This window comes from Platalea leucorodia (genome assembly GCF_965183815.1).
Source record: "Platalea leucorodia genome assembly, chromosome: 9".
Classification (NCBI taxonomy): domain Eukaryota; kingdom Metazoa; phylum Chordata; class Aves; order Pelecaniformes; family Threskiornithidae; genus Platalea; species Platalea leucorodia.
In genome coordinates, this window is record NC_138831.1 from 16694414 (window position 1) to 16707063 (window position 12650).

Sequence of the window (12650 nt, forward strand, 5' to 3'; positions counted from 1 at the left end):
GATTTCAAAGAAGATTTTCTTCTTGTCTATATAAGGTTCAGAGAACTGATTCCACAGGGAGTTGTGTACTGGCAACAACAGATACATTCTTGTTCTAATTGCGCCATAAATCCTACCATTGCAATGTTTAAATATCAGTTGGCTTATCATTAAGTCCTTAATGTCATTATGTCCCGTTTTCCCAATTACTACCCAACTTTTATCTAAAATAATACTAATTGGGTCTTATTTCAATGTCTAGGTAAACCTTTCATTTTTTTCTTGAGTCCAATAAATTTCGACGATGGTAAAGACACTTATATAAAGTAAAGAAAATCCTTACAAAAGAATTCAGTATACTCCTCATCCCCTCTCCTGCTTATTCAACATGCCCATGCTATTTTACCTCGCATTCTTTTTCCTTTCCTTTTCTTCAGCTTCTTCTTTCTGAGCTGTATTTAGACTTTCAGCATCTGCCAAGTTATCCACAGCAATGGCCAAGAAGACATTTAGCAAGATATCTATTTCAAATCATTTTAAGGACATTATGCCTTACTATACTTGTTTGGTTTATTATCAGCATAAACACTGACAACTTGAGAGATGTAAAACACATGTTCCCAACCTACAGCGTAGAGATGTGTGATGCTGGAGTGTAGTGCAAATGACACTCATTTAATGGACTAGATTAACACTGGGTGTAAAATAAGCAGAGATCCATTAGGGTCACTGATTTTAAAATAGCAGAATACTCGACTTATTTTTTAAATAAATGGAATTCAACTTTATGCTAGCCTGAGCAAGTTTCAAGTATGAAACATTGTCTATTAAAAGTGAAGACTGTTCAGGCATTTTGAAAAATTCATTTTTATAATGCACTATCTTCTGTGTCTACAACAATCTATATCAAATTCTGTATTTCAGTCCATATCAGTTAAGTACAAATAGTGATACAAGTACTGTATAGTACAAAAAATAGAATGTTTTTGCCCTTTTACCACCTCCTGATCTTTTAAGAACTTCTGAGAATGACACTAGTTTCTGTTGCTACATGGGGCCAAGGAAGTTTTTCCAGAACACTGAAGGCAGGGAAGGGGAACGCTGCAGCAGACTTAATCCTAACTGACTCAGCATTTCTCCGTGCAGATTTCTCTCATCTGGTCCCTGCACTATACAGTCAATCACTGGCTCCACTGTCGGTGTGTGTCAGAATTAACAGGGCGATATCAAGCGTCAAAAGGATGAACGGGAAATTAGATCAGACTACATCCACGCATTTTCAGAGGGAGAGATATCAAATAGAGACAAGCAGGTAGAGTAGGGCTGTTTTCCCACTGAAGGAAGAAAGAAAAAATTCTCTGCTTTCTGCAATTGTGGTGGCTCAAGATGGACTTGGAGATCACTGGAATCTCATTCATTAGGGAATGGGTGTACAAAGAAAAGTCTACTTAAAGGACTTAGCACATGCAGAAAGTGCTTGCATGTCCATTGCAATTTACTCCGTCCTAGAGAAACTTTGCGTATGTCCCTGGCACACAGCCCCATTTGGAGATGCTTCCAGTGACTGCAAAGGATACAGTTACCACAGATGAAGAGGATAATGAAATATATACAGACTATCATGCCTGACGATGATGGGCCACCATATGCCATTATGCCATCATACATAACAGCATTCCAGTCTTCACCTGTTAGAATCTAAGAAGCAGATATATTATTAGTAACTCAACATCAAAAAGAACAATATATAATAGATATATAAAGAGAGAAATATGTTTCCTCTGACCACAATACACAATAGGGCTAACCTTCTGTACACATAAAGCAACACCATAATATTTTCATGTATTGTTTTAAAATTTCCATTTAAATAAGCATCTCCTGGAAGCTTGGGTTTAACTCTATCGGCTTTTATTTTATTTTATTTTATTTTATTTTATTTTATTTTATTTTATTTTATTTTATTTTATTTTATATTTTATGCTATGCATTTACATCACTGAACTTCAAAGGCAAAAATAACAAAAATAAAAGCCTATAATTTTATTGATTTTGGCATTGCAAAAGTAAGAGCCCCAATTTTTAGTAATGCCACATGTGTAGTAATGCCTGCAAATATTCATCACTTGAAAATCAAGTTAGTATATGTTTTAAGGTTCTCTTTTTCTTTAAATAGTGGCCACAAATTTTTTCTAGTGTATGCCATTTGTTAGTCCTGCAAATTGGTCTACCCAGTTTCAGTTTAATGGGGACTGGCCACCTTATCATAAATTATATAATACATGTACCACACACACATACACTACTACTATAGCTTTTGAAACAGTAGCTATTTTAAACTGAATGGAGTTCAATGCTGTGGGAGAATTACATGATTTTCTTATTGGCTATTGTTTCCTGTAATTTCACGTAAGTCTAGACCAATTATACAGAAATCTGTTGATTAGTCAAAAGGACAGTTTACAATGATGCAACTCCACTTTTTCTGTACTATGACAAAAATTCTGAGTATTACAATGCAGGTTATAGGGCCACTTTACATATTTCTAAGTAACATCTTAAAAATTATCAGTTCTATCCTGAGAAAACATGTAATACTGACTCTGCTTCCAAGTAATTACATGGTTGTTGAAGAAAATTATATGCATGCCAATTTCTGAAATTAATTTTTGGAGAGCTAAACTTATCAAGCTGATTTTCATAGTTGTTGAGCACCTAACAGGTTAGTTGCTGCTAAGTGTATTCTGAAACTGAAGGAAGCCTCATTCCTTTGAAAATGAGGCAGCCCAAAATCTGAATAAAATCTAACTCAGCTGAGTTTGAAAGTACAGCCTTAATTTTTCAAAGGGGCAATGTCGGTCAAATGTGGATACTTTTCCTCTTAAGGAAATTTCTTATTAAGATTTCCTTATATTAAAATTACAGGGAAAGATTTTTTGCTTGCTCTGGGCAGTCACCAGATGAAACTTCTACCGAAGACATAGGAAGTTGACATAAAGTTGAGTCTTGCAATGTCAACTTTAAACACTCGCCTACAGTGTCTGAAACCAAATGTTGTGGTAATGTGCAAAGCTGAATGTGAAAATGGCTAGAAAGATGAAAATAATTAGCCTAATTCCAGTACCCAAATGGGGAAAAATGAAAAAAAGGATCATAAAATAGTGAAAAGTAAACTCTAAGTATAGCCCTATCTTTTCACAAGTAACAGACGAGTTGCTTTAAATAAATAGTTATTTATTTTAAATAAAAAGTTGCTTTTTAATAAACCTGACAGTGTCTCTTTAAAGAAATTCATACTTTTTTTTATATTGTAAGTGATATGACCCATATGCAAATATGCACTCTTACAATGCTTCTCATTTTTTCCTGCTTGGGAATAGCTGAACTTTTATACAGCTAATGAAGTTAAAGAAAATAATTTGATTAGAATAAAAATAACATTCCACCTCTTTTTCTAGTCAGGTATTTGATGGACAAAGGAGATTTAATTTTGTGAAGTAATATGACAGCTATGTTGCATAGATAGATCAAATAAGACATGAAACAAATGGTATAAATGGTGCAGAGTTACCAGAGTACTGAATTGAATGAGCAGAATGCTACTTAAAGTAAACTGAATAAATAGTATTCGTGATTTTATTTTCAGGCAACATGATCTCTTAAACAGTTTTGTTGATCATCAAAGGTAAAATGTTTCATACGGGATGAAAGAAAGTTACCTGGAATACAGTTAAAAGAGCTTGTGGAAAATTATCGAAGGTGCTCCGTTTTGTTTGAGTTTCATCAAAATTAAATTTGCCTCCAAACAGCTGCATTCCAAGCAACGAGAAGATTATGATGAAGAGGAAAAGCAGAAGCAACAGTGAAGCAATGGACTTCATTGAGTTTAACAAGGATGCTACCAAGTTGCTCAGGGATGCCCAGTGCCTATAAATTAAAATGCGTGTGTTAACACACACCAAAAAAACCCCAAACAAAACAGTAAAAGAGCAGCGCATGATGAAGTATTAGAAAGAATTGCTGATCACCCTTCAGCTATCCCTAAAGTTAGCAGTATTAGTTAATCTTACCTTGTTACTTTAAAAATACGCAGGAGACGAACACAGCGAAACACTGAAATTCCAAGGGGTGACATAATTTCCAACTCCACCAAAATGGTTTCAACAATGCCACCACAAACAACGAAGCAATCAAAGCGGTTAAAAAGAGAAACAAAATAAGCCTGTAGGCCCAAGCTGTACATCTTTACTAACATTTCACAGGTGAATAAAGCCAGAAGAACTTTATTTGCGATATCTGGAACAAAATATTAAAAACAAAAGAAAAGACATTCCTGAATTGTCTCATAGATTCCATTTTTATTTTAACATATTAGTACTATACTTTCTATACTAGTTTGAAGCCTTTTGCTTAAGAAGGAAGTACTGTTTTTTTATGTTGGACTGTATTTGTTGCCTAAGTGGCAAAAGTTACACAAGGATGTAAAGCTTCCTGCCACTTATAAACTATTCATCTTTCCAATCTGTTGTGCAGTTCATGGCTGCTCAACTCACAGCTTGAGTCCACACTGTAAATTAAGCAACACAGCCCACAGCATGTTCTGCTGTGCCAGTTACCATTTCCTTCCTCATCTTTCAAGCATGGTTTAACAAAAAAGTACAGGTATTTACAATTTGGTATTGTCAGGTTTTTGCTGGTATGCCATTAAGCTGTATTACAGTTGTGGAAATCAAATATATTCAGTCATTTCTTGTATCTGCCTGTGGCTGGGCTGAATATCCTTCAGGACAGCAAACAAGAAAAAGATGGCAAAGTACAAAAGTAGGCACTGATAGAATGCAAGTATCCATAGTCAAAAACAGGACAAATAATTTTTTGATTGTACCTTGGATCTGGGTCAGCCAGTCAGGTTGATTATAATGCTCCGATGAGATAGTTAATGTGTTCAGAAAGACCAAGACAATAACAAGCCAATAAAATGTGACAGATTTTACTGCAGCTCTACATTTTCTTCGATTAAATCGATTCCAGCGACGCCAGCGTCGACTGAAAGTTCAAATAAAACATATTTATTATTATACAGAAAACACATATGAACTTAAGGAGGATTTCTTCTGTGTAGAAAACATAGTGCAAGTATGTATGCATGAGCAGATGTATTTTCAGAAATGTGTGCACAATACTTAGTTGTGTGAACTATTACCAGTTGCAGATTAGGGAGTGCTAATTTGTTATTCCTTTTTTAGATTTCATTATAGGTTTTTAAATGCAAACCGCAACTTTTGGAGCCTCTAATTGCCTGTGACATCATTAGATTTAGCTGCATTTAATATTTCATTGAGTAACAAGATATATCTGTCTTCCCAAGCCCCATACTCTTAATAGCAGTAAAGAAAAGCCAGGAGAAACAACTTAGAATTCAAATAACATTTAGTCTGAAAATGCAGGCTTTGAGTTAAACCACAGGCAAAATTCTGGCAGGATTAAACAAGGCAGGAATGTTGAGGTCAACTTTTAGACATCTACCCTATAATGTTAGAAATCTCAGCCAGCAACTCCTAGAAATTTCTACCGACGTGCCTTGAAATTGTGTCAGTGGGCAAATGTTTGTGAAATAAGTAAGAGTGACAATCAAGGACAAGTAAACAGGCCCTATCTAGATATGAGTTGGATTCACAAGTGAGGGTATTAGCTTAGCTTTGGACTCATAAAACTAGACTGAATGTCTCTGTGTCACTTCTGGGAACTTTAGTAAACCACTAAGTCTCCCTGGGTTGCATTTCCATTTGTGAAACAGGAAGAAAATATATTGCTGGGTCATAGGAAGAGAAGGATTAGGAAGCACTTGATATTACCTAAAAGGAGGCATATAAAATTCACACACCCAGAACTACAACCGTGGATTCAGATAATGAATTTCAGGAACCGACAACTGCTTCATCCAAAATTCAAGGGACAGAGCAGGCACAGACCCTAATGGAAGCTTAACCTAACTTAAAAATAGCAAAGAACTGAGAAGAGTGTGCATGTATAAGCTTCTTTCTCTACAGTTTCACTGTCAAGCCAGTCTAGCATAAATCTGTTGTGATGGAAAGGGGTGGTCTGCTCTCCCTGTTCTGCTATCTCCTTTCCCTTTTGCAAAAACTAGCCCTAATGAAGTGAGGCAGACCTGAGAAATGACTGGTGGAAAGCAATTTTTTTTTTTTCTGGGTTGATTTTAGCTGGTCATTGCCACATCACAGAATGAGTGGGAAGAATGAGTGGCTGAGACAGAGGAAAGGCACTGCAGCCCTTTTGGCAGTACTGCAAACATGGAACTATGGTTTCTGAAAATTGTTACAAATAACTAGGTGAATTTCTTAATACTTTCAGTGTCTGAATTAGCAGGTATTGTATTTAGTATGTATAAAATCAGAAATGCTTTAAATCTGTCACAGAAAATAGAACCAATATGCAATAACACCACCATAAAAACAACTGAGCTTAGCATTGCATTCAAGCATTGAGTTCTCCTTACGCACCTTAAATTTATACTTGTAGTAATGGAAATTAATATTGGTTTCAGAAATCAGTACAAAGATGTTTCAAGCCTTTGCAGTATTCTAACCATACTAAGGAAAAATATCCTGTCCTGACCTAAAGTGACACAGTATTCAAGAACATTTTTATCTTGCCAGTCCCCTGCTAAACAGCACTATGTCCATAGCCATCATCAGGATGGTTCACTCCCTGGGTAGGTAAAACAACCTTTTTTTACACTTACAGAACATCTTATCATTGAGGTAAACGAGACAAGAGTCTCATGAGACAAGAGTAATATTGTTTGGATATCTCTACTCATAGGAGCCAAAAACAGTCTCAAAGTGAATAACTCATAGCTCTCTGAAGTCAATGGGGCTTTTTTTTTCCCCCAAAGGTCCATGGAATCAGTGACAAAACAGTGGTACACATATGAAAATGCTGCCAAGGGGTGTGCAACAGCACTCACATGTAGATGTATATGAATAATATAAGCGTATGTAAAAAGCCTACAGAAATAAAGCAAAAATTCAAAAAGGAGAAGAGGAGTAATTTTCTACCTTCATTAGATTGGTACAAGTAAAGAAATAAATAGTGAGAAGCAGACTGAAATAGATGGCCTGTTGTGCCAGGAAAACCTGCAGCTATATAAAATAGGAAAATGAATTACACTATTTTCACTCAACAGTTTTCTATTTTTTAGTAACTGCCCCTCCTAGTTTTAACCAAATAGCATAATTTTTTTCTGGAAGAATGAAATGTACCCTTTTATTTTGAAGAGAAATTCCATTTTCATGAATTTGCAATGATAAAATATTGCTTTCATGAAATTATCAAGCATTTTTCACAAAATACAGCAGCTGAATAAATATTAAAATCACAGAGGACACATAGTTGACATAGTTTGTTACAACAAACTAAATTATTCACTGGTTTTGTTCTCATTAAATAATTTATCATTTTTTCTTCATAACTATTTATGAGCAAATCATTATTGTTACAAATGTGTTTCCAATTTCACTTTCATTCACTCGGGTATTTGTGTTTGGCCCTTTACACCTGTCTTAAATTTGAATCCACACACGGGAAATCCAGCTTTGCATTGAGTCTGACTGAACTCAGTTTCAGTCAGTCATGCAGAATCTATGAAGTTTAGTTTATTTACTTGCTATTCATGTGTGTTTGTGTATTGCTACTAGACCTATGCAAAGATAGGAACATTCATTCAGATTATTTTGTAACAGCAGCCTTTCATTGTAACACGGTATTTTCCTAAATTGGACTTTCTGTTTAGAAACACATGCATAATCCCTGTATCTGCAAAACTGGTGTGCCTCATGTTTTCACCAGTAAGCTCAGGGAGAAGTAAATATTAATGCCCACGATGAATTCTTCTGTAATTGTGGGTGCTAACATCTGTGCAGAGACCCTAAACTTCACTACTCTTATTTATAAAATATGAGACAGAAGAATTGCACCAGAGCACTCACTCATTATGAAAAAATAGACGCCTTTGAGATTATTTTTCCATTCCTCATTTTTGTAGCTACAGGATTCAGGGCATAGTACCAGCTTTTTAGCATGACTTGACAGTTAATGTGATCATATAATCATGCTGACAAACGAGGAAGTGAATTCTTTAAGAGAGATCTTCACAGAGGACAACGTGCACAAATCTCTTCAACTAGCAGATCCCCATCTTCCTCTAATCATAGCTCTGTCGCTTCCATGTGAGGAGAAAAAACAGTTGTTCTAGTACAAAAACATTTCAAATTCCACCTGGAAGATTACAAATATGCAGCACAGATCATATTTACCCATATATATCCTAGCATAATCTGTGGCTGATATATACCTTCACTTAATGAACTGGCAGATAATTGCCATATATAGGATATAATTCTCTCGACCAAGTACCCATCTGACTGTATAGAAACATATTTCCACGGATTAATTTCTGTTTTCACTTGTGGTACAGCAGGTAGGCTAGCTTGCAATAAAAAGCATTTTGATAAGCTATGTCTCAATTTACTTTGCCCAGAAACACAGTGTACTGCCATTGCAGAATAACATTCCTGAAGCTGGAGTGAGGATGACGCCAGAAGAGTGGGAATTAGACCAAGATTTAGCATTTGGTTTAGAATGTGCTAGGACATCCCTGACAGCTGAACACATAATCTAGGGCTTTGCTGCAGAACTGAGAGTTTCTGTATTTTAGGTAAACAGAGCTTTTTAGAAACTTGTGATTCCAATGAAAAACACCTAAATTACATTCTTGTGACATATCAGAAAAATGGATTTTGTAAATATGAGCTGTTAGGTATCCAGAAGCAATGGGATGAGGACTGTGAGTCTGCAGATCCTTGTAGAGATAGAAGAGCAGATACACTCTGTTCTTAGCGGCATTGCAAAGCCAGCAGGTCTTCAAAGTGCTTTTACTCTCTGATAACAGAGGTTGTCAGCTGTTTTTAGGGATCCAGGACACGGTGCAAGCCACATCTGATTGGAAGACAATGGCACAACTATAATTTTGTTCTCTGTTGCCTCAATACTACTCCTCACATGGATTCATTACGTTAAAAGGGATAGATCTTTCTACAGTGCTACAAGTAAAGACGTGAAAGTTGAAGGGGGAATTCCCATTACCAAATTCAGCTTAAAAAGTTTCAGTATGGCTGAAGATCTCAAGCAGCTGTAGACCCCTGCGGCACTTCCAAATGAGACACACAAACGTCCCACTGCCAATTGCCACAACTTCTGTGAATAGATGCAGCAATACATGTATGAATCAAAGATCATGTAAAGATCTGATCAAAGAGTTCATGTAAAAGGCATTTGGGACAGTGACAGAATCTAGATAGCTGGAGATACTTTGGTGACTTTCTGGCTTGCAAATAAGTATTCTTTCAAATTGATTGTTGATTATGAACAATGATTGTAGAGATGGATGGCACTGACTGCTTCTTACTCACTGCTCGGACTATTAAAAACATCAGGTTTGGGTAGAAATTTTCCTTTGTCAAAGATGATGTAGCAGCTTTCATTTAACAGAGCTTCTGGAGTTCTCTGTTTCCTTGAAATATGAATAATGGGCACAGTTCAGAACATAGGCATTACTTTGCTTTCTCTGTAATGCTTCTATGAGTGCCCACTGTGCAAACAGACCAAACTTCGAGAATGTAGTATAATAGCAGTCTATTGCACTGCCTGGTATTTGAAGTTTCATATGACCACTTCATATTCAAGTTTCTCCTTTAAAACCAGCATGAGTAGGCTTCACAGCAATAAAGAGTATGCTATAAGGTTGATTGGAGACAATCTCATGATTCAAAATAATCATGCTTGTTTGGGATTCTCAGCTAATGAAATACTAAACAAATTGTTCCATTTGTTCTACTGTTATGGTAACTGGAAGGAACGGCAAGAGAAATTACAGACCATTAGCACACTGAATCGCTTCTCTTTATTAAGCTAAAAGCAGTCTTCTCACTCATAATTCTCATGTAGGGTTAAGCTCAAAGTTCCATATGGACATTACTGGCCCATTCAGTTGGTGTAGCTAAGGCCAGTTTCTGCAGCAGAAGGCATACAAGAAATGATACAGCTTTTATAACTAATGATGAAACTTCTAAAAAGTTAGTTGTGTATTCACTACCATCCTAAACGGCCAGATCTCCATTGGCCACAATCTTCAGCAGAGTGAGGCACATTTATATGCTGTCACCAGTTTGCTGGCTGAAAGGGATGACAAAATAAAGCTTGATCATAGCATCACATGAAAAAACGCTCAGTGTAAAAAAGCACCACTTAACTGTTGCCTGGGAACTCTTCTTCAAAAAAGAAAGATGACTATTCAGAAGGAACACAAGTCCACTCCAACTGCTTGCAACTGGTCAGTGCTGGTAGGTCATTAGAGCTATTAAGGCTAGTAGAATAAACCTGGATATGCTATTCCTCTCCATCATTGCAAGGAGAATACACTGCTGTTACCAATGAATTACTTGCTACACACCCAATACTGAAATCAGTTTTACTAGGGTCAAAAAATTTGAATGATTCCAGATGTTGCCAAATCTTCTTGATTGTCTGTCTTTTTTCACTGAAAATTTTCTGTGAAAAATATTTATTCTGTGGGTTGTCTGCAACTGTAGGAGTGTCTTTGTCCTTTGTGACCCACTAAGTCTAGCACTTGATTACTTACCTTAAATCACATGGCTATTTTTTTTTTGTTCCTTCATGGAGCAATCTAACCTTTTTAAAGAGAAAGAGGTACCTCCTCTGTGTTTGCGATTATCCTATAAGTAGGATATCCTAAATATGTATCCTATAAGACTGGAAAATAAAATCAAAATAAAGAAACCTATTGGTTTTGTACTGGTACTCCTAGTAAGTGAAAAGAGAGCCACAAATATCAGCAAAGCAAATCAGGGAGTTTGATTTCCAAGAGCGTTCATGGATACTTTACTTTTGTATTCACCAGTAACTGTTAGGAAGAATTTTCACACAGTAAAATTTAAAGTACAGTAAATAAAGAATAATTATACGAGATGATCATGATGTGTTAACAGTCACAAGGAAAAAGAGTGATGAAGAGAACGGAAAATACTGACCTGAACTTGGATTTTGAGATGGTTTGACTAGAAGAAAAGGAAAACACATTTTTAAGAATATGGAAAAAACAATTAACACAAATTTGTTCTCTTTAGAATTTTGCAAAACAATACATTGGAATTACATATACATAAAAACAAGCTTTTAACAAAATGCATCATGAATTCTGACATTCTATTGTCTGTTATTTATTTCCTGAAATATCATTCCTAAAGCTGTACAAATTTTCGAAGTGAAAGAAAGGAAATCTCCTTTAAAACTAAGTAAATAAACTGCTCATGTAGAAGCTGCATGGAAGTCATGAAAATCTGAGCAAATAAATAGAAATACCATGGGATATAGAAATACTCCCGTACATTCAGTTATTGCCTAAAAAATACATATTCTCCAGATCATGCACAATTTAACAGAAAATGTTTCTTTTTACATGTCATAGGGGACTTCTGTTATTTTCTTATTGTTTTGGAGAATAATTATATTTTATAAAAGCTTTCAGGAAAACATCACTCCACTAGAAGTTTAGTTTAATTGTTTTATATCTTCTTAACTCGAGACTTTTAGGAGTGCTCTAATGTTGTAATAATTTGTCTAATATTAAACTACTGAAAGGCAAAAAAACCCCCAAGTGTCATACATAGCTTGACTATTTGAAAGCAGTTTTGGCTAAATAAACAGCGGGGAAAGAATGATTCTTTTAAATTTTGAGATGATAAGGGTGGGTACTTGAAAACAGTCCATGTACTCACCATAAACTCCCACAGCACGCTGGGTTCTCTCCTTCCCCACTCACATTCTCTGTGTTCACTGACTCAGTTTCACTGGTGGGCATGCTTGCTGTTAGGAGACAGAAATTACTTTAGATTGATAGCCAAGCAAGGCATTATACAGAACGTCATCGCTTGTTCTATTGCAAGAATGCCTCCACTTTTGCAGGTCTAACGAGAGCTTGGAAGATCTGAGGAACAGCAGATGAAGTTAGACACTTCATTAGTCCTCCTTTTATAACAAAAGGAAGCACACAGAATTCCAGAGTGTATCGTAGCTTTCTTTTGTTTCTTTCCAATGAGTCAATATAACTGTTGAAAATGCACTACAGAATACAATGTAGAGGAGTTTTGTAACAAAGAGCATGCTGCCCCTGGTAAAGAAATAAACCTGAGCTAGACTTTGTCACCTTTCATTTTAAGAAGGGTTCTGTTAACACTTTGGAGGTGCTTACCAGTTTAGGTGTTGCTAACATGCTTGCTAATTCCAAGAAACGCCATCAAAGTTCTTCTGAAAATAGGAACTATCACACTCTGATCATACTGACCACTCTATGCTTTTACTTCCATTATGAATTACCAAGGCAAGATGCTAGAAAGTAACTGTGCCTGCAAATACTATATGAGCAGACAGGAAGGAGCACTGTGAATGGCAAAATACAAAGGATGACGAGAATTACTACTAATAAAAAGGGGATTATTACATTTGTTACACAGTGAATCACTGTGCATATAGTGATCATTATGGAATAGTTAGCAATTGTAGCTAATGTTTTT

General features: G+C 35.9%; 1 protein-coding gene across 1 annotated transcript in view; it reads right to left on the minus strand.

The window, feature by feature from the left end:
- Positions 1-12650, minus strand: part of CACNA1D (calcium voltage-gated channel subunit alpha1 D) — a gene marked incomplete at both ends in the record, with an annotated part of 209759 nt that overhangs the window by 79416 nt on the left and 117693 nt on the right. The window contains 7 exons of the mRNA XM_082321325.1: positions 386-500; positions 1557-1677; positions 3699-3906; positions 4050-4275; positions 4865-5025; positions 11109-11135; positions 11856-11943. Coding sequence (XP_082177451.1) covers positions 386-500; positions 1557-1677; positions 3699-3906; positions 4050-4275; positions 4865-5025; positions 11109-11135; positions 11856-11943 — 946 coding nt within the window. The remainder of the gene's footprint in view (positions 1-385; positions 501-1556; positions 1678-3698; positions 3907-4049; positions 4276-4864; positions 5026-11108; positions 11136-11855; positions 11944-12650) is intronic.